The sequence below is a fragment of the Columba livia genome, chromosome 4 (genome assembly GCF_036013475.1).
Source record: "Columba livia isolate bColLiv1 breed racing homer chromosome 4, bColLiv1.pat.W.v2, whole genome shotgun sequence".
NCBI lineage: Eukaryota > Metazoa > Chordata > Aves > Columbiformes > Columbidae > Columba > Columba livia.
In genome coordinates, this window is record NC_088605.1 from 54,185,499 (window position 1) to 54,212,485 (window position 26,987).

General features: G+C 38.9%; 1 protein-coding gene across 23 annotated transcripts in view; it reads left to right on the forward strand.

Annotated features, from left to right (window-relative positions):
- The window catches only part of MAPK10 (mitogen-activated protein kinase 10), a 167,377-nt gene that overhangs the window by 89,497 nt on the left and 50,893 nt on the right, over nucleotides 1-26,987 (forward strand). For 22 of the 23 annotated variants that reach the window (XM_021289241.2, XM_065061827.1, XM_065061833.1 and 19 more), the window contains 4 exons: nucleotides 18,137-18,266; nucleotides 21,794-21,852; nucleotides 23,415-23,553; nucleotides 24,372-24,537. In XM_021289241.2, the coding sequence (XP_021144916.1) occupies nucleotides 18,137-18,266; nucleotides 21,794-21,852; nucleotides 23,415-23,553; nucleotides 24,372-24,537 (494 nt within the window). Of the gene's footprint in view, nucleotides 1-15,358; nucleotides 15,453-18,136; nucleotides 18,267-21,793; nucleotides 21,853-23,414; nucleotides 23,554-24,371; nucleotides 24,538-26,987 lie in introns of those variants that run through there. The other variant, XM_021289250.2, reaches the window with a different exon arrangement.

Sequence of the window (26,987 nt, forward strand, 5' to 3'; positions counted from 1 at the left end):
CAGTGGCTTGTATTTAAATGTCTATGTGCAGGCATTGGTTACCTGCTTAATTATGAGGCGTTAGGGTAACTAACACCACTTTTTATCTATGACTTAATCAGAGACAAAGTCTAACTCTATCTGTTGTTTTTTTCTGACTTTGACGTGGTGTGTGTTAGCTTACAGTTGGAGGAAATGGTAAAGTAACAGGTTCCATTAATCCAGGGGCAAGTGGGCTTTCACGGATCGTTGGCACTATAATTAGCAGTGTAACAAAAATTAGCAAGACATCCTTAGGTCTCAGTCTGCCACTTTGAGCATTTAGTATACTTTAAGGCCACACAGGTCCCAAGATTGATCTAAATTATCAAGTGCTTCATTTTATATTTTAACCACAAAAGGGCTAGAGGTTAGTTTAAAATCAGTTTTGGGAAAAAAAAACATACTTTAAGTCCTATTAATGTTCTTTTTGCACTGTTTATCCACATTCATACATAGCAACAGATGTTTTTTGTTACTATTTTCAATTTAGATGAAAATTATTTTATTGAACCTCTCTGCAACTGAGTTGCTGTAGTGATCAATTATGAGCAGCAAAAAAGCATAGAAATTAAGCTAGATAAAATCAGTAACATCCTGTGAATTTATCTTTCATACTGAGTTGACAGGCAAAAATTAAGAATACCTTAAAAATAAAACGAAGTGAGTAAACAAATTAGTTCAAGCGAAAATTAACGTGAACCTCCTGAAATGTCTGAGCAGCATGGAGAGGCCATAAAAGGCCTTTTACAGTTTAATTGTACAGATGTAGCAGTATTACATGATAGATGGGGAAGATAATGAACTTTTTTGCTTAGTATGTATTATGTTCTAATCTACCTGTCATGAGCGATAATTTATCAGAAATACATTAACAGACTGAGTGAAGCATGAAGAATCAATTAGTGAAAAATTTTTTGAAAACGTGTAGTTTAGCTAAAGGAAGACAATACACGATAAAATAATCTTCAGTTGTGTTTCTAATTTCATAATAATTATACAGTAATAACAGTAAATTTACACAGTAACCTTAAATACTGTTTCTACTGTAGAAACATAGTATTTAGAAACTATAGGTATTTTGATGCATATAGGGTTACATTTAGAAAATCAATTTAAGGGAAAAATGTACCAAAAACCTGCCTATTTGTGGAGTGCTGCTGGCTGTGGCGAGGGAGTTGTCTTGCCCTGCTTCTCTTGTTCTTTGTGAAAGAACTGTCATGAGGAGAGCCTCTGTGAAAACAGTGGGAAAAACCTAGGTTGTCATTTCTTTTAGATCCAGTGGTTCTGTTCATGCTGAATGACTTGTTTGAGGAGTGTAGCAGATCTGGGGTGCGATTCTGTCTCTTAGTGCCAGAACTTGCGCAAGTGCAGGAGCTGAATAAAGGAATGCCAGAAGTTGCAGCCAGTGACCTGCTTCTTGACTAGTCTAAATTTTTGCAGCTGGCAAGTGCTAGAAGAGCTGAGCTGCTGATGATTTTTCTGCTTTTAGTACTCAGCCACACAACCGTAATTCCCAAAGGGAACTATTTAAGAGTAGCTTTTTGAGTAATTTAACATAAAATCTCTCATTACTAATCTTCTGCAAGATATTCCATGCCTCAGCACTAACTTCAGGCCCAAACTCCGCTTGCTCTTCTTAAAAAAAGGAGGCTGGGGAGAGACATTTCTCACTGTCTACAATTACCTGAAAGGAGTTTGTAGGATAGAGGGCGTTGGTCTCTTCTCCCAAGTAGCAAGTGATAGAACAAGAGAAAATGTCCTCAAGTTGCGCCAGGGGAGGTTTAGATTGGATATTAGGAAAACGTTCTTAACGAAAAGGGTTGTCAGGCATTGGAACAGGCTGCCCAGGGAAGTGGTGGAGTCACCATACCTGGAGGTGTTTAAAAGATGTTTAGTGCTAGAGTTAGGTTGGGTTATGGTTGGACTCAGTGATCCTGAGGGTCTCTTCCAACTGAAACAATTCTATGGTTCTATGATTCTATGCTAGCTCCAGCTTTCCTGTTTGCTTCGATGTGGGACCCCACATGCCCAGCATGCCGGCTGCCTTTGCCCCTTGCCAGGTGCATTTGCCCCAGCAAGCTGCCTGTAGCCCATGGGGTAATTGTGGAGGCAGAGGAAGATGAAGGAGAGACACGATGTTTCTCAGGCTGCTCTTGGAAGCCGGTGTTGCAGGGCTCCTCGGCAAAGCCACAGAGTATTGAAGTCTTTCTCACACAATTCTATAAATAGATGTCAACATAAGTAAGAGCAATTCAGTGAAAAACAGTTCTTGTCGTGGGACAGAAACAGGCACAGGAAGCAGGGAATGGGGTTATGAAATAAATGGGGACTTCATTTGACTATTCTAAAAATTACACTGAAGATATAATCATTTTCTTGATACAGAAGCATTAAGGTAAAGATATTAAAGTCTTGAGGGGATGATAATTTATTAAATTATGTGAAAAAGAGCAAGCCATGTGGTGTGAGTGTTACTTATAATTGTCATTGCGCCCATGTGAAATAATTACAGGACTCGTTGATAAAGTGATGTTGGCTGTAGACATACTGCATTCCATATCTTCAGGAATTAGTGGTAGGAGCTTTCAATGGGATTTTTGTTAACCGTGTTCACAAAGTTATTTTTACCAGCAGGAAGAAAAAAAACTGGTTGGAATCTCTTGGGCAGGGAAGTTCCTCTTCACTCTGCAAAAACTGCTCTTAATGAAATTGTAGATTGTTTGCTCACTGTACCCACAGTGCTGACATCTGTGAGAAAGACTATGTAGGGTGTGTTTGCATAAACTTATCACGTTGGTTTAGACATGATGACAATGGGACATAGCTAAAACATAGCTTGAAGTATATTAGACCAAGCTCTGTAGTTGTAAAAACTATGCAGGCTTTTAATGACACACATTGAGTTTCAAGTCTGATAGAAACAGAAAACTTCAAAGGTAAAATGAGCTGAGAACAGTTTAATTAGATACATGCTACTTAAACCACTGAGAGAAGCATTAGTTTGTACCTCTCTGCAGTGTTAGAAGGGAGGTGACAGCTGCCTTATTTTACAAGGGGGAGAGAGAGAGGTCACTTTAAGCCTGCAGGGATGGATGGTTTAGAAGAGGGTAGAGGGAAAGGGATTCTCATGTTCTATAAAATCAACAAAAATATGCTGATGGTGGAGGGAGGATTTTCTTGTTTTTTAAATTAATACTTTTTGCCTGGAAGCAAAGCAGTTATCTGTAGGTTTTCTGCTGTGGTTTGCAAGCTTTCATTTCTTATATTTGCTGTGATATTTTGATACTGCCTCTGATGTCTAGGAAAATTATGGTGTATAGGAATATTTGAAAAGCAATTTGAAGGGGCTATGATAGTTTTTGAATTTATGATGGAAGCAAGTATGAAGCCCAGTTTTCCATGGCAGGTAGTGAAAAGATCACGTAGAGGCTTGAGGATGCAAGTAATTAAAATCTTAGAAGCAGCTTATGGAAGACATTTGGCCTGGTTTATGACTGCATTGGTGCCTATACCTGTGTGCATTCTCAGGAGAAAGTGTTGGATTTGAGGACAGAGTTGTCTGGGTGAGTATCAAATAGATGAGTCTGATGTCTTTCAGCTGAAATCCTGAATTTTATCTTGCTCTTTTGTGAAGAGTGAAGACAGACTTTCATGCTGTATGATGTTGGGATGTAGTCTAATAACATGTCAACTGGACAGAGGAGTGTAAACCGGGAGGTGGTTTATGCTACCTAGTTTATGCAGAAGGTTTTTGTAATATTTTTGGGGGAGTATGGGAGCAGGAACAATGTTTTGAGGATGTTTTTGGAGAGCCCTGGTAGTTTTTTAGTGAATGCATTATAAATTTAGAAAGGTGTCTCATCTGCAAATATAGAGGAGTCTATAAATATATCCTTGAAGAAGTAAATTGGACTTTTTTTTTTTTTAATGCTGTTTATGGTTGTGTGGTTTTTCTGCCTTTTTTTTTTTTTTTCATCTCGGAAATAGTGATTACGTTATATTTTTGAGCCTGCATAGGAAGGAGATTGCAGTGGTTTTGTCTTCCCTGTAACAAGTACAGTCAGCAGGGCAACTGCTAGCTTGCTGTGTTGTCTAAGGTTCTCCTTTGCTGATTTATATGTAATTTGCTGATTCAATCCTAAGAAGTGCAGAGTTCTTCCAAACAGGCATTTATGATGGTGGTGCTTGTTGTTGCTATATAACTGCTGATTGTTTTCCCTCAAGAAATCACCAGGAGCAGGAATGCAACAGATTCTGTCCAGTATGTGAAGCGGTTTTTGTTGCTGTTCTTCTGGGAGCTTTCACAGAGAAGTGTCGTGTTGTGTCATGATGCTGGTCATGAAAGATTTGTGAAGATGGAACTGGCTAAAACTTCCTCTTACTTTCTGTATATTCATGTATACTAAGAAAATTATTATAGGAATACCTCTTCCATCCTGTAGAATGTAGATGTCTGTAAAGAATATGATCATAGTCAATCAACAGAACTACATAAAAATAAAGTTTAATTTAGTATGACTGTGTTCCGCATGGAATGTGCCTGCAAATAATGAAGAATATGAGATCCTTGAGTTTGCAAAAACACTTGAGCTCTTTTGTATGTTGGTTATCCTTCAGTTCTGATTTCATGTAGCACGATTGACTCCTGGTCTTGAGTATGAGGCTCCAAAGAGATACTGCAATGGAAATAACGGTAAAAATCATAGAAAAGAGGAGATGACATCTCTGAGCATAATCAATGCTGAGCCCACACTGATCAAAGAAGAACAGTTTATGTATTTGCTATGGTGCAATGGAAAAGAGAATAGTGACAGTGTCTTGCAGTTAATGCACAACCCTGTTTCTATTGTTTAGCTGGACACTGGCATAATAAAGTTGTCGAGAGATTAAGATATTTCTCCATCATGACCCTGCCATCTCAATTACATTGTTTTGGTTTCTTTGTGCCACTGAACTGAAATACTGTATTCCCTGACAGAGGTCAGTGTTTCCTCTTGTATAAACCAGCACAGTTCCATTGATGTTAAGAGGTGTTCTCACCATAAGATAGATCACAAGTTTCCCTCAGAAGAGAAGAAAGAATACACATAATTCAGAGCAGAAACAAAGTGAACCGTGTACTCAGATGTGCCTAGAATTTTGGTGGCCCTGAAGGGAGTGGCAGTGTTAATTTTGTCAGTCCCAGTCTTTCCTGTAAATCAGTATGGAGTGTGTGTTGTGAATTCAGTTGTGTTTCAGTTACACAGTCGTATCTCAGACTTTTTGTGCTTATTCTGTTGACTGGCACCGCGGATTTATTCTGTTCTTTAAAAGATTCTCCAATGTGTATTCATTAGTTCAGCTTGTGTCCTCATGCTGTTGTGTGCCTTGCTGATGTGCCTTGACACTCTGCTCCTGAGGAGGCTTTTGAAGACAAACTTTAGAGAGTTTTGGAAGTGTTTTGTGCAAGAGTAATGTAGAAAATACCTGTCAATTTGTACTGTAAACTATTACTGTACTGTTAGTGAAATAAGCCTGTAAATTTAAATAAATTCTCTGATCCTTCCCAGTGCTAATATCTCCTACAATGACAAAACCTGATGAGATTTCTTCTTCTGAGAACAAGTGGTTTAAATGATTGCCAGCATTTTTTTTTTCCCACTTTGGAAAGTTCTGAAATGTTGAAATACCCCCAAGTAAACCCAGAGCGAACTTCAAGCCTCACTCATTCATCTGTATGTTGCAGGATTATTCTCCAGTTAAAATTTACATTCACATTGTAGCATTGTTTGGATTTTTTAGCGTCATTACTCTGAAATGCCATAAATTCAGTTGCATGGGTTCAGCTAACCATAGATCACCATCTGATGTACATCTGGAACAACACATTCTGGTTTGTCATTCTGATACATCTGTGCCTTGATTCTTCAGAAAGATAGCAAATTTCCCAATTGTGTTTGGAATCTGGATCACCAGCACATGAATTTTGAGGTGCTGAGAAACTCCCGGTGGGAACAGCAAGTTTTTCGTAGCTCTGGAAATGGGCTCTGTAATATTGAGGGAGGATGGTATCTTAAGTTAGTCAGATTTGTGTTTCCTAAGGTGATACTGTTAGAATTTGCATAGTAGCACATATTCAGAGACAGTTTGCTTGAAGAATTTAGCCTCGATGTGGAGGAAATTGCTGTTAAGCGCATAGATAACAGCTGCCACTTGTCAAGCAGCTTGTGATATATCTGAAAATTGAGCTAAGTTAATTGTCTTAAAGAATAAGCAACTTCTATTCCATGTTTACTTTGATTCTTACAACTTCTTCTATCTATTGATATATTTAATAGAAATGGGAAAGAAGAAAAAAAAAGTAAAAAATATATCCAGTAGCAGTGCATGAAGGCACCTGAGGCTGGATGAAGACCCATATTTATATGACAGGGGTACCTGAGATGTAATGTTTGAGCAAGACTTATTGTTTATTTTTTCTCAAAGGTCTGGCATGTAATTACTTAAAAAAAAAAAAAAATCGTCTTTTTCTTTTAATGTCCTTTTCCTACCTAATTGCTGAGATTCCTGGAAGTCACCATGTATTTCATGTTTATCTTCTCATGTTTCATTTCCCTTCACTAGTCCACAGAAATCTGAAATTTAATTTAGGTTCTGGTAGTCACAAACAATATGTGATAAAACATGCCACAGCATGCTATTCTAGCAAAGAGATCAGAGGCTCTGTCTCTAAAGTACTCAGACCATCTATATCTCGGACTCTGTCCTTTTTTTCTTCTTAAAGAACCTGCATAGTTTCTGTGACTACAATAGTTAAGTAGGCAGGATCTATCAAAATTTTTCTCTCTTCAGGTTTACTAAAAAAATAAAGAAGTAAGCTGGTGTAGAAACTATCTCTGCACAACCTGTTTTTGTGTACTTTGACAGCAGTACTCTCTTTACTTGGTCATAAACTACAATACTGTAAAGGCACAGTCAGGCTCATCTGAGAGTGTGAACAGCCAGGATTTTCAGTTGGATCAGTACAGCTCTGAGGTATACATCAGGTCTGTTCACAGCCATTAATGGATAAGCATCTATGATCCTTTCGGAGCCATTGAAAATATTATCGGCTGTTTGTAAATTCTGTGGCTGCATAGAAGTAATTCATGTTTCTGTAACTTAAACTCTTTCTGTTGTGGCTGACAACTCAATTTGATTTACACTTTGTGTTGTCAGGCAGTAACATTTTATAACTGCCTTTGCAGATGACAAGCACCTATCTGCTCCCACCTCATCAAAAACTTCCTTTAGGTCACTGCCAGACTTCCCTGTTTGCACGTTTGTTCTATCTCACTCTTATGCTTCAACATATCAGATATTTTAAATTTAGTTTCTTTTTAAGACTATCCTTGCTTCTCCTGTTGTGTCATGTTGTCTTTGCCTGGAATTCAGTTGCAGACAAATCTCAGTTCAAGGAGGAAATCAGGGTTGAAATTAGCTACTGTCAGTGCGGTGCAGGCATTCCTTAACTGAGGTCAGACTTGCCCTTTTATTTTATTCACTTGAAATCCTGCCACCACTGAAAGGAAGACTGTTGCATCATCATCGCCAATGACCATGTGTTTTTTGTGAGAACTATGTCACTAAACGCTTATGTTCTCTCCTAGGAACAAGGGGTTTCACCTGCGATAGGAAAATAGCAGTGACCATATGGAATCAGAGAGATAGGGCTCTAGAACAGGGCATTCAAATAAAAGGGCAGGCATCAAAACAAAGCAGCAGTAGGACCAGAAATAGAAAAATTAGAGCCGGTTTGGAAGGAAATACACCTCAGATAATTCTGTTTTCTTTGTTAAGATGTATTGCTGATATTTATTTTCTGATACTAATGTGGTATACTGATTCTCAGTGTTTTACAAAAAGTATGAACACCTGCCATAGAGGCAGTTGGGAAGGGAAGCAGAAAGGAGGAAGACTCAAAGGCAGGAATGAAAGCATGTAGCAAACAGAGGGTTCTGGTTTGGGGTTTTTTATGGGAGGGGTGGTGTTTGTGGTTTTGTTCCTGCTACTCTTTTCTGGATTTATGGTGTTACACTTTTCAATCCAAAATTGACTGGCTCCCATTTACAAACTGAAAATAAATTTTATATCTCTGGGGTTGCTAATTCACCAGGAGACACAGAAAGGGGTAATTTTTCTAATTGAAACAAAAATCTTGTTTTAAAAATGTGTCAGAGCATTTATATCTTGAAATTTCTGGTGTAACAGGGAAGCCCGAAAACCCTGAGTAGTTTTTCATTTTGTTCCTGTTGAACACAGGTATTTCAGCTTGTTATACAGCAGATAAACCTTTTTGTACTCTTATAAATGATCAGTTCTACCTGCTCACGTCTTACCTGTGTCAGACATGTCCCTAGATGTGAGACACTGTAGATAAAGGAGAGAGCAGAATGAGTTAGAGCAGCCTGGGTTGGTTGTGAGTTAGTGTCAGTGTAGGGGCAGGCTGTGAATTAGCCTTTTGGCTGGGAGGGTAAAGGTGACATTTCTGGCAGGACTGGCTTTCTCCTCTCTGAGAGCACCACCAAGTGACATTTCAGCATTTCTGATCTGCTCTTTCTCTTTGGTTAGAACAGCCTTCCAGAGGTTGCAGGGTTAGCTATGGGAAACTAGAGCAGCGAAAGGGTTAACCTTTTTACTGTTGCTTTTTTTTTTTTCCTTCCATGATTATAACATTGCAAATGATGACTTGCTGACAATACATTTTTAGTGCTTGGTTGGATTTTGATTTTTCATCAGTTGAGAAACGCAGCAAGAAAAGTGATGAAATAATGTTTCTTTTTCTCCAAACTGACAGATATTGTTCTGTCAGGCAAGCCAGCAAATCTTTTAAATTATGACACTGGGGTGGCTATGGAAGATAGTAGCTGTTTTCTATTTCAGTTTGTAGATCCAAAATTGTGTGACTGACAGCTTGAAAGTGCTACGTATTCAACTTCTGCCAGGTGTACAGGCTCTGCCTTGGTGTCTGTTTTTCTGTAGTCTTGTAAATTATTGTTAAATGAGGAAACAGGACTTCTTTTGGCTGCTTTGGTTCTTAACACAACTTGAAAAGTGTCCAAAGTTTACATATCCTCCTAACAGTTAAGAGCACCAAATGTGAGATCTCATTGCAAGATTCAATGCCTTATACCCATTCTCCAAATGCTGGGCAGATGTTTACCTGCAAATCACATTTTAACTTCCTTTGCCCATGTGTTTTATGCCACTGACTATTGACAAGCACCACCATCTCTGATCCGTTTTTCATAAGTTTACTGCGCTCTGACTTCAGTAATCCTTGAGCCTACAAAGAGCAAATAGTGTTGCACACATTGGAAACCATGAGATTGTAATCTCTAACATGTCACACATGTAAGGGGAAGCATTTTGGCCTGGAGACCTTTAAAGCAGAAAGAAAAAAAAAAGAAAACAAAACAAAAAAACAACTTGGCTTCTTTCACTGACCAGGTTGAATTTCCTTGACTGACAGTAAGCAAAAGTTATTGTCGGATAGCAGACTATATAATAAATTAGGGACACGAGAAATGCAGAAGCAGAAAGTACTGAGTTTCCAGTTCTGTTCAGAAAAGGATTCTACAACCGAATTGCTTCCACAGCCAAATATAAAGAATTAGCAGAGTATATATACAGGTGAGAAATATGTAAACATACTTTATATTCAGTATCCTCATGAACATTTTAGTCACTAGGCAAAGTAAAATGGCATCCATTATGAGAGACAAGCCAGGTGATGTGTGAACAGTGCACCTGTTTCCATATTGCTTTTCCTACTGTATCCCTACACAGTCTTTTTGAGTGAGAATAGCTGTGGGAAAAGAGTTTGTCTTGCATCAATGTACAGAATGGATCGGTGAATTCCAAACTGGTTCTTCTTAGGGTGTCACCAGCTCAGGTAATTAGAAAGACAACTAAATTGAAGTTCAAGCTTCAGATGAGAGAGTCATAGAGACATTTCTGTACAACTTGAGCCAAAAACGCATAACCCTGTGCATTTGAATTGTCAAGAGATTTTGGTCTGTACAGGTGTGGAACTTCTCTATACATGGGTTCGTGGGGGTGATGGAGTTGGGGAGGATAGTCACCTTTAAGAACCAATAGAGGTATTGATGGAAGAACGCTTTGTTTACATGAACAAATTTGATATTTTCGTGTGTGTAACTCTTTTAAAAGAAGATATCAGCAGAGCAGGTTCAGCCTTGTAACAGTAGAATTTGTTATCAAGTAATAGACAGCAAATTTTACTGCAGACTATCCTTTTTCTTAATTGATTCCAGCCCGTGAGTCTTCTTTTTCCCGATAGTTTTCTAAGTGTGTAGCTTGTTTTGCCACATGGTGAATTATGTTGTTATTGTTTTACCCAGTAGTATAACGAAATCATGATATAGTACATTTGGAGGCACCGGTGACAGATGTTAAGTGAACTTGTTTTGTTAATATTTTACTAAAAATAAGTGTTCCAGCCTTTTTTTTTTTTTCCTGTGCAGCAGCTTTTACATTGTCATATGTATGATATATGATAGCATCTTCCTTCAGACCACCCATCTGAAAGTTTAATGGATAAGAGCCGTCTCAGCATGACTGAATTGTAAAATAGATTTCACAGCCAAGTTGCAAATCTAGTTGCCTTTAGAAATACAAATTCATTGTGTTTCTCAGTTTATCTTTGCTGGAAAGAGCTGCCTGGTTTTGACATTTCAAGCAATGGGGCTGACTCTAGTACTTTGAACAGAATGACTAATATGAATTCAAAATTGGACTGCAGATATTGTAGATATCAAAATTGTACTAGTCTAATCCTTTATGGGTGACAGGAGAGGCATTGAATGAGTTGTGAGCTCAGACTTTGTGGTTTTTTTAAGAATAAGCACGAGTGCATTTGGATCTCATTTTAAGATCATAGATATCTAGACCTACATTGTCACAGATACGACTGGGGAAAGATTCCTGTTGAAGTAGTTTCTTCTAGCTGTGGTGAAGATTTGTCTGTTGGGCTCCCATTTCAATAAGCACATGTACAACTGGTCATGTGAGCAGCTCTTTCTTCTTCTGGTCATTTATGCGCATTTTCAGACAGAAATGTGCATAGAACTCTTTTAATGACTTTTTCTTGTTTAGTGTATAGATAACCAGAGAGCTTTGGTCTGATTTCTGAAAAAACACAGCTCAACTAAAACATGCTCTCATTTAAGCAAGGCCTTCAGAGTGCTGTATTTTACAAGGTGGCAAATAGAATAATTACATTGTAGTCAAGTGAGGAAACCTGTATTGAAATGCTACAGTAATAATTTCAGTGATGCTGTAATACAGGAGATGCGGACAATTTTAGACAAAATGTGCCAAATATACTCTTCTCTGTTCTAAAATATTTAATATCTAAATGTAAAATCCATAATGTGAATTGGTCGGTAAGCTCTTCCATTTTCAGAGGACTTTATTTCGGTATCAGAACCATAACTTTTATAAGCCAAGTTTGAGAACAAGCATTTTGTAGTGCAATACACTAAGTGAAGAGTATAGTGCAAGCAGAGAGCAAGACATATCTTTTCTGGTTTTAGCAGAATTTTACCTGCCATAGTGTTTTTAAATATATGAAAGCATGTGCACACTGAATGGTAGGCCTGATTCTCTTAGAGTTTTGGGATTTTTTATAAAAAACCTGTCTTTACCGATTAAACACTGAAATGTAAGCCACACATTTTGAATGTCTGTCTTAAAATCACTCAATTTTAATGGTACATTTAGGTGTTACAAAGTTCACAATAGGATCTTAACAGCAAGACTGAAGTATTATTCAAGGACTAGGATGATAATCCCAAATGATTCAAGCATTTCTGCCCTCTCTCATACTACTTCATTCCCAACACAGGATAAGAGGTGGCATGTTAAATATTTGGCAGTGACTTCACGGTGTTTTGTCTGTGATGTTCCCAAAGGCCCAGAGAGGGGACCTGCTCCCATGTAAAATGCACTGAGGTGACTGCTTAGTTCAGTCTTTCTATTTCACTGTGCACAATCTTTGTTTCCTCATGTAGTGTGGCAAGGAACATTTTGAGCCCAATGAGTAACCTCTGCTGTGACAAGGAAGCTCACAGGTCTTAGAGGCTGGCTTGTTTTATTTTGTGAAATAGCCATGGTGATAGTGAAAAAGTAAATGATGACTTGTGTTGCATGTGTGGAGGCAGCTTTTTTTAATTTCTTAATCCAACTTGTTACCAACTGATTGCAAGGAACTGAGAGCTGACGGAAACTCAAAACAAATAGTTGGAACCGTATCTGGTAGCAGAATAAGTGCAGCAATCATTCGTTATGAAACTGTACTGGTCTTTTTAAGCATCAGCTCTGAATATTGTCTCAGAGGCAAGTGAATTTCTCTTCATTTTAAGGAGAAATAGACCTTATCCTGGAGTGTAGAATAGCCATTCCTGACTACAGGTTTGCAGCTTTTCATTAGGGTCGTACTGGTTATTTTCTGGGTTTTCAGCACACAGGCTTGGTTCCAATCCTTAATAATGATGTTGAAAGCCTCTTGTTCAATACAGCAGCCTTTGAATTATAATATTTAGGGGAAAACTGTTTGTACGTGTTGGTGCACGTATGGAATTATTTTCTTTTACATCATTGTAATGGAAAACATTCACTTCTTTTAAATACAGTTTCTGGATAAAAGTTTTTACTCTAAAAGTAATGTTTTAGTGGGTTTTTTCCTGTTTAAAAGTAATTATTGAAGAAAGGAGTATGCACTGTCTGTAAATATAAATGTATCAATGTCTGCCTCTAAAAACTCATAAGTTACAAGTTGAAAGGAGAGGGGAAAAAAGGTAAGTCTGATTTCATTCTAAAATTTGGACTAATAAGTGAGGTCAATTCAAAAAGCAAACAAAAACCACAAAAAACATACCGGAACACACTTTGAAATCTGCTTAAAGCAAACTAATTTTTCCACTCTTTTTTTTAATAAGGGTGCTTGTCTGAAATGAGACCTTGAGTAGAGCAAAGAAAAAGAACTTAAAGTTTTGTAAAGCACTTTTGCAGAAACTTTGCTTCATATATGAGAAAGATAGTTGGTTCTTGTTGTTCCTAAAAATGACTTCTCAGAAGTGCAGTAGTGATAGTTATCTAAAATGTAGGGCAGGGAGTTTGAAGTCAGAAAAATTACTGTGAAAGGCATCTATATATACAACCATCTGTGCTTTTCTTCTTATGTGTATGTGCATATTCATGCAGATGTGTATCTATGTGTCTATATCAAATATGTTCTGTTCCATCTATCAGTGGTGGTTGAGGCTGAGCTGTCATTAGCATTCTTGTTAACTGTGGTTTTCAAGGTTGCCGGTTCTTTCCACTGATGGAGATCACAGCACCAAACAACCAGGTTATTTAAAATATACAGATCAGTGCTTTGTTTAACAAGATCACTTTTAGTTTTCTTCCCTCTTACTATGCTGGGATGAAGGAAATAAGGCAAAATGCTAATGTCAGTGGCAAAACTACCTTAGAAGCATCAAGTAATGCAGAAATAAATAGAAGTGATTTGGAACAAAGTTGCAGCAGCTGGGTCTTTCTTGAGGAAGGCAAAGATGCTACTTTAGAAAGTATATGTACCATTAAGTAGCTTTTCAGAAAGATTTTAATACTATATTTGCTGTGACATATGTATTATATGTAGGGTAGGTAAGAGGACCGTTTAGTGTCCCTTAGATTTCTACATCATTCAGTGAAGAGACTGTCTTAATGTAGAGACCTGTTTTTGAGATTGCTTTGAGTCTCTGTTTCACAGCCTGTCCTGGGCGGCCGGGAGCTGCTCTTCTCCTTCCAAGCTTTGGTTCTATCTTCTAAGAGCTCATAATAGTACTTTAAAGGAGTAGTGGCTTGAGAAAGGGTAAGCATCTTGAAAAGGACATGTGTGCTCCATCCAAAGAATCTTGAAATTTAAGACTATCAAAAATTGCCATTTGTTGTCCTAGGAGCACTTCCCTAGGAGTCAATTTAAAAAACGTTTTCTGTGATTTTGACAGTCTGTTCTGGGGTAGAATACAATGGTAGTGATAATTGTTTAGTTTCATTGTTGGTTAAAAGATTTATTCCTGTATGAGAAGAATCATTTTAAGCATTTACTTTGTGAGTGTCTATTGAAAATAGAATCTTGGATATTAAACTCAAATGCTTCTCTTTGCTTTTCAAAATAAGTATAAAAATGAATGCCTGGTCCTTCAAGTGTATGATAACAGTGCATTGCTCCTTACAGTCTGAAATCAAGCACAATGTTGGTGGTAAACGATGAGATGGGTTCATGTAAATTTGGCTAGAATTAGTTTGTTTATTTTCTGCTGAAGTCAGCATAGAGTTTTGTTAAATAGCTGTAATTACATATATCACTTGGTAGTTACGAATTTATATTTGCACATGGCTAAAGTTTTTTATCTCTGCTAAATTGGTTTGTTTCAAATTATTTACAGTTTAGAAAGGCATTTTTAACACTAACATTTACCTTGCCAAACTAGCTGTAAACAGAATTTATAGGGAAGAAGTTTATTGACTGCGCTTTCTGTCTGTACAGCTGCCAGAGATATCGTAAACTTGGAGGATGTTTCTGAGCTCATGTTGCAGTAAAGTATCGTTTTATTGTAAGACAGAGGGTGAATTATAGTCTTTGTTGTAAAAATAGGACAGCTGTATAAATTAAAAAATAAATTCATAGTTGAGCAAGGGGTGTTATAACAGTCTCCAGAAGAAGGAGCACAGATTTTTATTATAGATGCAAGTCCAATCTCTTATTGCCCATCTTGAGATTAACTTTCACAGTCAGCCTTTTCGTTAGTGGTTCTCAGACACTCATTACTCTTTCTCTCTTATCTCTGCTCCCCTGAGTCACCTGTTTATACAGCCACTGTTCTGCCACTGATTGAAGTTTGACTTAAGAAGGCTGATATGTCATCAGTACTAACCTTGGTGTTCCAAGGTAAGGATTTTGTGTAGCAAGCACCAGAGAGAGGACCCACATGTGGTATCTGTAATTTCATTGTAGTGAAATGCATAGTCGGCTGTCTGTAAACAAAAGCTGCTCTCTGGTGAACAGAAAAAAAAAATCAGTGCTATTATTTTTTTCAGTGCAATGAATTCACGTATTGACTTCTTAAAGTAGGTGGACACCTTCCATTTGATAGAAGGCAATGATAAATATCACTGTACAAAGGATTCCTTCAGTTGTTTTATTTTCCTCCATGGTAAGTACAGGACTGGGAAAGGATCATAAAAGCCAAGGATTAACAAGTCTTTTGTTTTCTCATTTTAGATTTGTGCTCTTTTATCTCCTGCTTTGCTGGAGAAAATTCAGAAAAGCAAACAGAGGACAGAAACTGCAGAAAAGGTTGTCCAGATAAACTTTTGGTGTTAGTGTTTTCTAACTCCTAGTAAGTTATTTTATGATGTAACTAATGAGATTAAAATATGAGAAAAGATTATTTAAATGATTCAAAGTACTCTTACATAGCTCAGATGAGTCTCATGTAGGCTTTTATTCTTAAAAGATGTTACGTGATCAAGTAATATGGATTAGTTGAGAGATATGCCTGCTGAAGTATATTTGCAATATATTTCCATGAACCATAGAGACAAAACATTTAACTGTTGCATTTTATTTGTTCAGTACTTTCTTAATGTAATAAGGGATATTTTAGTCATGGGCTTTATGATGCTGTGTCATGACTGAACTAAGAGAGAATTAAAAACACAGTTCTGACAGTTGGTACAGAAGGTTTGCTTTCTGCTACTAGGCTATAAACCACACATGTTGTTCCTCATAATGTAAGATTTAGTTGAGTGAAATTCTCTGGCCAGAATCAAGTCAAGTCAGACTGGATCTTTGATAGCCTTGTCATCTAAGCTGCTTCATATACACTTTAAATAGTGAGTGCGATATCTTTGTTTATGCATGGGGCTAGCACGGTATTAGCTTGGTCATAGAAGTTCTATGCCTTATCAATGAGAAAGAGAAGAAAGTTGCTGCCAAATGACATAATGGATGATGTTGGAGAGCGTGAAGTCCAACCTACCTGTTCAAAGCAGAGTTAACTAGAGCAGGTTGCTCAGGGCCACTGGAAGAGTCTGGCTCCATCTTCTTTAGTCCTTCCATCAGATACTTAAGAACAGAAGTAAGATCCCCATGAGCATTCTCTTCTCCGGGCTGAAAAACCCCAGGTTGCGCACCATCTCCTCATATGACAGATACTGTGATCCTAATTATTTTCATGTTTCATCAGTGGAAATATGCTGGTATATCCTTATCGTTCTTGTACTGGGGAGCCTGGAGCTGGACCCAGCACTCCAGATGTGGCCTTAGCACTGAGCAGAGTGGAAGGATCACTCCCCTTGACCTGCTAGCAACAGTCTTCCTAAATGCAGCCCAGGGTGCTATTGTCCTCCTTTGCCATGAGTACACATGCCTGGCTCGCGTTCAGCTTGTTGTCCACTGGGCCTCCCGAGTCCTTCTCGTCAAAGCTGCTTTCTAGACCATTGGCCCCTAGCTGTGTGGTGGTGCCTGGGCTTATTCCTCTCCAGGTACATGACTTGGCATTTCAGAGTATTGATAATTTGGGGAGATTCTTTGTTCAGTATTTATTCTTACTTTTTTCCCTGTAAGTTAACATTCTGATGTGAAATAGTTTCATTTCAAAAATGTTAAAACGGAACTTTGTGACAGTGTCAGAATACCTGCAGGGGCAGTCATGAGAAATTATTTTTTTACCTCTGAACGTATTCTCAGGGGAAAACCGTCCATCTTGCTGCAAATGTCAACAGTGGACTAAAACATTCTTCACAAAACTCCTCATCACCTTTAGCAACCAGTTATTCCTTTTTGTGGGATGTATTTGTTATGTTATCTATGCAGGAGTAGTGTAATTGAAATATTTATTTTTTTTCTTCTCCACCTCTGTGGTTTTGAAGACCTACATTGCCAACACTTTTTACTTTCTTATTTAGAGCATTTACAGGTTTTTGTTGGCTTTTTGACTAAGCTTCTGATGCTTGCATGCTTTCTGCCCTGTACTTGATCTGTAAGTGAATTTCAGTGAATGTGTATAGTAAGCAGGGATTAATAAGAAAAAAATTACTTTGAATACTTTGTGCTTAAAGAGTCTTTGTTAGAATAACTAGTGGTTTGGTTGGTTTATATTTTGAGAAATACATTGTTTGTCTTCATGGAGTAACAGAAAACTTGTGTCATGCCTTGCCTTATTCTTGATAAAGGGGAGAATCAGGAAGAGGGTCCAAGGACTGTCTGTTTGGGAACATTTCTGAGAATTATTGTGCTTTTAGAAACCTAGAAGTCAGAATCTGTGTACTCAGATTTGAACCATCAAATTAAATGATTCAGATTTGTAGGAACTGAAGATCAAAATAACTGAACGTTCAGCAAAATATTTAAGGAGAACTTTACAAGCCTAGTTTTAAAAGCCTGCTTTGCAAACCAGAGCCTGTATTTCTTCATAGTTTCAAAATTTTTAAGTGTAACCATTATTATCAGAAGGAAATGGTAAAGAAATTTTGTGAAATGGTCCTATGTCTAGGTATGTTATTGGAACTGAGTGACATGGTCTTGAAGAATGACTAAGTAACTTGATTCCATGAGAAATATCATAAGGAAAATATGAACTTTATTCTAGATAGAAATGGGCAATTGTTCATTGAGCCACTTGGTGAAGGTGTCCTTAATAGGGACAGAAAAAGCAAAAGCCTCCCCGCTGTACCCAATGCACAGAGAGTTGCTTTGTGAAACAACTTTTTGTCTCATCCAGTTTTTATTCTGTTTTTATTTGAAGTTACTTAACTTTTTTCCCTTCCCTTGAAAATAATTGTTTATTTCCTATGGAACTGGAGTTAGTACTAGTGGTGCATGCTGCCTTCTGCTGATGTGGTGGTACATGTTTCCTTTTGATGTCTTCTTTTCTCACTAGAAACTCTTTCCTTCTTTCATCCCAGTAATTTTCTCAGTGGGAAAAAAAAGGCAATAGTAGACTTGAGTCTCAGGAATTTGCCTTGAGAAATGCAGGATATCCCCTAAGATGCCTAACCCCTGTGTTTGTAATTACTGCAGTGCTGCATATGATGCCGTCCTTGACAGAAATGTGGCCATTAAGAAGCTCAGCAGACCATTTCAGAACCAAACTCACGCCAAGCGAGCTTACAGGGAGCTGGTCCTCATGAAGTGTGTGAATCATAAAAACGTAAGTTTTCAGTAGGTAACCAGAGAAATGGTATGTAATTTGATTGTTAGAAACAAAATTGGTTTCAGGTGACTTTTTAAAACAGAAGTAAAATCAATTATGCTCAAGGACTCTACAGTCTTTCTGGTACTATATGCCCATGTAGGAGAATGAGGATCTTCCGTGTACTTATTTAAAGGCTATGCCAAATAGGAGTGCTGCTGGTAGGGTTGGCGTGATAAACTGGGAGAGAGCAGAATATGTTCTTGTCAACTCCTTTTCCAAAAATGCAGAAGTGGTTCTTGGAATCCTGGCTTCATCTTATCGCTGAGATTTGTGACTGAAAAGCAGTGTCTCAAGTTAGAGTACCTGTGCACAGGTGTCATTCCTCATCTGCACTTCGTCTGAAACCTAGTTATACAGATGCATTGTATAGATTGTACAAGATGAGGGGCTGTCATGGAAAAGGCAGTTGCAAAACCTCTGAAGAAAATTAAGAACAAAAACCACTTTTCCATTCTCGCCTGTTCATGTGTTGTGAAGCCAGGGACTGTGAAGCTTGAAAATGTTGTGCCGTTCCTTCTAATCACAGTGTTCTTGTCGAAATAAACCATACTAGCAGGTTCTAGATTCTCCTGCTTCTTACACACACTACCTATTGTATGACATTTGATATCTGTAATGAATTAAAATATTCCTACACTGCAGCAGAAGAGTTATTCCAGGTCTGGGTTATTTGTAACCACCTACTTTGAGCTATATGCCAGGCACTATATAAGCTTTTTATTTGTAGTGCGATGTAGGATTGCCCTATTGCATTGGTTAAGGAATCTCTTAAGGATTTCATTTTCCTACAATTCCGCCATTTTTTCTGTGGTCTGATGCCATACCTGTATGCCCCTTCCTTTTCATGAGGAGTGAGTGCGTGTTTGCTACCTCTTTGCTCTTGCTTCAGATCCTGCAATGGCTCTTTGTCCTTATGCAAAGCATAAATGAGCTTGCAAAGTGTGATGTGGGATTTGACACTAGTTTTCAATCACAAATTCACATGGAAAGAAAAAGGGCTGACCCTAAAATGGCCAAAAGCAGGACTTGTCACCTGTAGTGCCCTCTGCACTGATTTATGCTTACACTGCCACTGTGTTGATCGGGGCTGTAGTCATCTCTTCCCTCCTGACTTGGACGGAAGCCACCCTCAGTCAGACCAGTGCGTGGGGCTTTGAAAATGCAGCGATGAGAGAGTAGTTCTCCCTGTAGGCAGGAGAATGATGCATTCTCACTTGGTGTTTTTAATGAACTGGAAAGAGCACCGGTTAGCAGGAGCAGTATTAATTTTAAAGATGCTACATAAGATATAAGATAATAGCACCACATCATTTTGGTAAGAGTTTTAATCTATCTGTACAGAGAAGTGCAAAGGAATGAGAGAACTGTAAAGGCACCTGTGCAGAAGCAAGAATCAGTCAGAATATGTGAGCAGACAGAAAGCATATTGAACCATTCCTGTTAGAAAGCCTAGAGAGGTGATGGGGGTGAAGAAGGGGAAATTCAGATGTTCTCATTGTGGCAGTTGTGCTGTTATCTTCTACCTCTGTTGCCCACACAGAAGGAAAGCATGAGAAGTTCAGATCCCTGGAGTCACATTTTTCCTTTGTACTGTTTCACACAGTCTTACCAGTGTCTTTCAACAGCCCAGCCCATTAAAAAAAAAAAAAGTGAAACAGGAGTTGCAGTATGGAAGATGTCTTTGCCCAGATTGTGTCCACTGTTCTAAAAGTCTTCCACTAAAAAGCTGTACCTCTCAGGATGGGATTTGTGCCAGTGCGTGTGCATATGTGCCCTCAAAGGAATTGAAGCCATGTCAGAGAGAAGTGAGAAGGTCTTCTGTTTACGTTTAATAAGGTGGTCCTTGATTGCTTGTCCCCTCAGATGTGCATTCTTCACATATAAGAAACATCTGGCTGTGGCACAAGGACTGCTATGCTGGATTGAGCTGAGGTTGGTCATTGAACCAGTAACTTAGAAGTTCAGCTAACTGTCTTACCATTAACATTTTGGTGTGTCACTTATCATCACTAATCAACGTGGCTTCACGAAGAGGAAGTCATGCTTAACCAACTTCATAGCCTTTTATGAAGACATAACCAGGTGGATAGATGATGGTAAAGCAGTGAATGTGGTCTATCGTGATTTCAGAAAGCATTTGATACCGTCTCCCACAGCATCCTTACAGCTAAACTGAGGAAGTGTGCTCTGGATGGTTGGGTGAGGTGGACTGGGAACTGGCTGAAGGAAAAAAGCCATAGAGTTGTGGTTAATGGAACAGAGTCTAGTTGGAGGCCTGTATCTAGTGGAGTCCCTCAAAGGTCAGTACTGGGACCAGTACTATTCAATATATTAATCAATGAGTTGGATGAGGGAACAGAATGCACTATCAGCAAGTTTGCTGATGACACCAAGCTGGGAGGAGTGGCTGACACGCCAGAAGGCTGTGCTGCCATCCAGCGTGACCTGGACAAGCTGGAGAGTTGGGCAGGGAAAAATTTAGTGAAATATAACAAGGGCAAGTGTAGAGTCTTGCATCTAGGCAGGAAAAACCCCAGGTTCCAGTATAAGTTGGGGAACAACCTGTTGGAGAACAGTGTAGGGGAAAGGGACCTGGGGGTCCTGGTGGACAGCAGGATGACCGTGAGCCAGCACTGTGCCCTTGTGGCCAGGAAGGCCAATGGCATCCTGGGGTGTATTAGAAGGGGGGTGGTTAGGAGGTCCAGAGAGGTTCTCCTGCCCCTCTACTCTGCCCTGGTGAGACCACACCGGGAATATTGTGTCCAGTTCTGGGCCCTTCAGTTCAAGAAGGACAGGGAACTGCTGGAGAGAGTCCAACGCAGGGCAACAAAGATGATTAAGGGAGTGGAGCATCTCCCTTATGAGGAAAGGCTGAGGGAGCTGGGTCTCATTAGCTTGGAGGAGACTGAGGGGCGGCCTCATTAATGTTTATAAACATGTAAAGGGTGAGTGTCAGGAGGATGGAGCCAGGCTCTTCTCAATGACAACCAATGGCAGGACAAGGGGCAATGAGTGCAAACTGGAACACAGGAGGTTCCACTTAAATTTGAGAAGAAACTTCTTCTCAGTAAGGGTATCAGAACACTGGAACAGGCTGCCCAGGGGGGTTGTGGAGTCTCCTTCTCTGGAGACATTCAAAACCCGCCTGGACACATTCCTGCGTAGCCTCATCTAGGTGTTCCTGCTCCAGCAGGGGGATTGGACTAGATGATCTTTCAAGGTCCCTTCCAACCCCTAACATTTTGTGGTTCTCTAATCCTTCTCTCAGAAACCATTTCAAGTGCATCTAGAAGAAAACTTAGAGACCTGCATCATTTTATTTTGAATGTTGATGACTTTTTACTGATCCACAAAGCAAGAAGTGTTAGCATAAATTGAGCACTGAAAATGAGTTTAACATACACTTCAAAATTCTGCAAAAACAGTTTAACTGCTTACATTTATCACTTCTTTTTATCCTTTTGTCTTACTTTGCTTTTCAGATTATCAGTTTATTAAATGTCTTCACACCACAGAAATCTCTGGAGGAGTTCCAGGATGTGTAAGTAACACAGGCAATAATTAAACTAAAGTGGGGTGTTATAGTCTATCTTGAATATAACTCAGGAAAGTACAAAGGTTATGAGACCCTTTAAATAAGATCATGTGTATTCTACACTGTGGGTAAACAGATATTCTGCATTCCCATATTAAGAGCACTTTTGACACTTAAAAGGTGCTGAATACTGGGTTTCCTAAGTGCTGTAATAGAGTGCAAAACCTACTGGTGGCTCTTCTTGAGGAGGTTGATGTGTCTGCACTTATTTTCAGGGGGTATGAGTAGTTAAAGGGGCCTGCTTTTGTTTTATGAGTTTGCTTAGGAAATGATGGTTGTTATCTAACTCCCTGAGGTGTGTGAGGTTTTGAAATCTGGCACTTCAAACTGAAATAATTTCCTGTAGAAGACACTGATGCGAAACATTTCCTCCTTTTGTATTTGTTTTGGTATAAGCTTTGACTGTGTAAAATCGCTTGCCTGGGGAACTAGTGCTAGGTATAGAGGATAACTAGCATCTCTGATGAACGTTGCCCTGTTGCACAAGCACTACTGTGTGTAGCGCGAATCTGGTCTAAATGAAATTTTAAACGTTCAGTGGTTTATATAGCTATACTCTTTTTGTCTTTCAGTCTTTCCCATATTCTACATGCATTGTGTGCAAATATACTCTCATTCTGTACTCTGAATCAATAGTGATAACAAGCAGATAGCAGTGGCTGGAGTCAGGCCACTATGATTCTGGCTTTGGTATATGGATTTTCCACATAATGTTGTTCCTGCAGACTTGTGCAGAGCACATGTGGTAATTAGTGCTGGAGAGCATACAAGGCGTGCAGCTCACATTGAGAGGGAGAGCCGGTGTTTTCACTGAAATTTCAGTGCTTTAATGTAATGTTACAATTTCGAATAAACTGTGATTGTGAGATGTCTCATCAAAAATTAGCTGATGTGTTTAACATATTAACTTACTTCTAAAGGGGATCGGGTTAACGTCCTGCTGAGGTTGTTAGTGAAGCTTATTTATCAGAAGCATGAAACCAATTAATCGTAATGAGGATAGTGTGAAATCATGCAGTCTTAAGAAGAGTTTTGAAGATATTTTGCATGGGGTGCACATTTTAGCCTCTCAGACATCTCTACTGGTCTCCAATTCCTACATGTACTGTGGTAGCCATTCCTCATAATGGCCAAAACCCAAACAGTCATGCCATTTGACGCTTGTGCCTCTTTTCTGCCTGTTTTAGTGTCTTGCTGCATGTTTACCCACGTAGGGTTCAGTCTCTGTGGTGGGGAATGTACCAAGAACAGGCCAGCAATCTGCCTGTTTTGCTGGGATGCTAAAAGAACACAGTCACTGCAGTGAACTGGAGCGGAGAGAAACAACCACCAAACTGGTACAGTTGTGAGTGGGCCCTACAGTAAGCCCGTCTCCATCTGCCTTACTTCCAGTCAGCAGAAATAAACTGAACTTTGAAGCAAGAAAATGCATTGTTACTTCTTTGAGATGATGCTGTGGGTCCTATTCAATACAGGCCATGACTCTATGACTTTGTTTTTTCATTCAGTTACCTGGTAATGGAGTTAATGGATGCCAACCTGTGCCAGGTCATTCAGATGGAGCTAGACCATGAACGAATGTCTTATCTACTGTACCAAATGCTCTGTGGTATCAAACATCTTCACTCTGCAGGAATTATCCATAGGGTAAGGAGAATTTGGTTTGAAACTTAAGGCAGCATGTGACATCATCATGAAGACATTACAAGCCACCCAAGTTTCTTGTGTACTGTGGATCAAAGCCGTATCTCCCTCTAAAAATGACTATAAGCTTATAAGTCATTGCCTGGCACTTAGCAGAGTGGCTTTATGCTTGTGTTAGGAATGAGATTACTTGTGAATTTAATAAGACAAAAATAAATAAGAACAAACACCAGATATCATCAAAGTGATCTCTGAAATGTATAGGTGTCTTTTCTCCTGAAAATGCAGCTGGCTACATGTACCACATATGACATTCACACACTTAAACTGGATGTTGCAGTGTGGTCCACATATTGCTTGATCAGAAAATGGAGAGGACAGACAGGGCATATGGAATTGGAATGTTACATGTGCTAAAATGAATGAAAAGACTGCTAAGTCTATGTTAAATGTATCCTCTGATTCTGCTTTTCCCCCTCAAAGTGCTGTGTCTGGTGAGGGTACAGTGCCCAGCTGTGGATGCCAGAGGTAGTGAGTGTTTTTTGTGGTTGCCAACAAAAGGAACAGTTCCTGTGACTGACAGGAGGAGACAGTTATGAGTGGATTGAAAATACCCTGCGTTAACTTCTTTATTTAAATGTGCATTTACTATTTTGGGATTTCCAGCTGAAAAAAACAAATTCAAAAATGTTCCCCTTTTGTTATGAGGGGAAGAGAAGAAGAGCTGATAAAACTGGTTACAAGGTGGATGTTCAATCCAGATCACAGCTGTACATAGCTTTATGAAGGATAGTCATACGTTTTTTCACTGTCTTTTGCAGGATTTAAAACCGAGTAATATTGTCGTGAAATCTGACTGCACGCTGAAGATTTTGGATTTTGGACTGGCCAGGACTGCAGGCACCAGCTTCATGATGACTCCATATGTGGTGACACGTTACTACAGAGCACCAGAGGTCATCTTGGGCATGGGCTACAAGGAGAATGGTAGGGCTTCCATTACATAGCAAGTGTGCTCTGAAATGTAAGGTCTGCCTTCCACAGAAAAAGAAAATGTAACAGAAAATGACATCTTGAATTTAAAAGGCAGGTCATTTAGAGCAGTTTTTTGCTGTTGCGTACTGAAGCTACAGAATGGACTTGGGATGCCATGCTGGTGAATTTATCAGTGTGGGATTGCAGAATAATGAGAAACCTGTTCTTAGCTATAGTTGACCTTAACATATACAATTAGCTCTGTCTGACCAGAATTGTCTTTGGTTCTGTGGCTCTGAAACTGTTGGGAACCACTGGGATTGCTGGACGAGTGGTATGTTCTAAATTGGAGTCTGTGTCTCTGAATTGTTAGAGTGAAGAAGGGGTACAACCTGAAACAGGGAATCCTAGCCCCTCCAGAATTCCTACAAATGCAGAGCTAGATCTGAATTTCAGGAATGGTTTCTATCTTGCTGATAGGTTTAACTAAAGTCCTAGGTTTTGCTGACAGGTTTCATGTGGCCAAGAGCTAGGTATGAATTTTGCAGCTTGAGTCTTTTCTTTAACGGAAAGTAGAGTTGGAGAGAAGAGGAAAAAGCTTGAAGCTAAAAGAGAGTATATCTAATTTGTATGTAATCTCCCTAGATGTAAATAGAATTTTGCTTTGAACAGCCTATGGGGGATCTGAATACTTCCAGGTCCCTAGAAAGACTGTGAAAAACAGGTAGGGGGTGTGCACTATAGAGAAGCAGGTAAGGAAGAACTGACATTTTGCAGGGGATGAAAGAAAGATTTGTAAGTGGTTCTCATTTTGTAGTTAAACTGAGAATTGCAACTGAGCGTGAGGTAGACTAGGCAGGAAAGGAGGGGATACAACCTATAGTGGAGAAAAATCTGCTGTCAAAAGCTGTCACTGGTCTGTTTGACAAGCAGACTTTTCCATGACAAATATAACAAATGTCAAAACCAGGTATTTGTTAAAATCTCCAAATTAATTTACATTGGAGAGGCTAGCTAATCTGTTGGAGAACTTTTGCTAACAGCCAAACGCATCCCGTAAAGGGCAGTGAAACTGATTTCGAGAGCTGATTCTGTGACTTAAGCAAGAATAAAGGCATGTTCTTCCAAAATTGGGAAGTCTCTGCATTAATTACTTGTAATCCTTGTAAATTTACAATACATGTTTTAATATGAAAGTCTAAAACGTGGAGAATCATTAAACAGAGTCTAAGTGTACAGAATTATTTCTGAAAAAGGAATAAACTTCCTCAAAGTATTTTGACATTGATGGTAAATATCATTAGAAATTTGAACTAGGCTCAGCATGCTTTAGATAGCTCCTTAGTCAATATCTGGAGTTCCTTCTATTGTGAAGTGAATTATTTTGTGTTTATTTGTTTTTTTTCTCCAGATATTTAGTAGATGATTACCATTGTTGTTATTGTCCCCGAAAGGACAGAGAAAGCACTCACTTTTCACATTATTAAGAAAAAGTTAGACACACTTTTGTGATGAAGTACACAGCTGGGAAGGTACTAAGAATGTTTGCCACATCCAAAGGTCCTGATCAAATGCCCATTGAAGTTAACAGAGAGACCTCCTTTGACTTCCCTGGGCAATGAATCCGGTTCAAGATGAGTGATCTTGTCTTGTACAAAGTGAAAATGAAATAAACAGATAAAATAAAATATTTGAAAATATTCCTTCCCAAGGAAGTCAACAGAAAGGGCTGTACTTTGCTTCCCTGCTCTGGCCTAATGCTGCCACATTACTGAAAGTCCCCAATTTTTATTTTTTTTTCCCCTATGTACACTGCCTGTATAAGGACTGGTCACTGCTTTCATTTTCTTTCTGCACTTGGTTGGCTAAAGATGCATAATTATCACCAGTTTGCTGCATTTCTGTGGAAGGTCCTAAAACTGTCACTATGAAGAAAATTCTGCCACTGCCTCAGGCATGCTCTTGCTGTCCCATGCCCCTGGTACCTCTACCCTCCTTTTCCCAAATGAAACATTTCACCTTTATTATGTTTTACCAAGACATTAGTTGTTTGTTTGTTTGGTTTGGTTTGGATGGCTTTTGAAGGATAAAAAGGGGGAAGAAAAAGAGGAGAAACTGATTGTGTAGGTGAAACATGACCACAAAATGAAGAATCAAAGCTGAGAAACAGCGTAGTCTTTTAAAGCATTTGGAAGCCGTTATTTCCCTTTCACGTTGGATACAGATCTTTCAGTTCTGTGCATACCGTGTCATTACCTATCTAGCCATTTTTCTTGTAAGACCCGAAGGGAAAAAAAACCAAACCCCACCCAAGTCAAGCAGATAATATAACTATGCATATTGCATCTAAAAGCTGAAGGCGGCATCAGGAAGATAAGATTTAATTATCTTAGTCTTGTTAGTACTTGTTCTGCGAAGCATTTATTTGGTTTAGTGTTTGAGCACCTACACAGAAAAAGTAA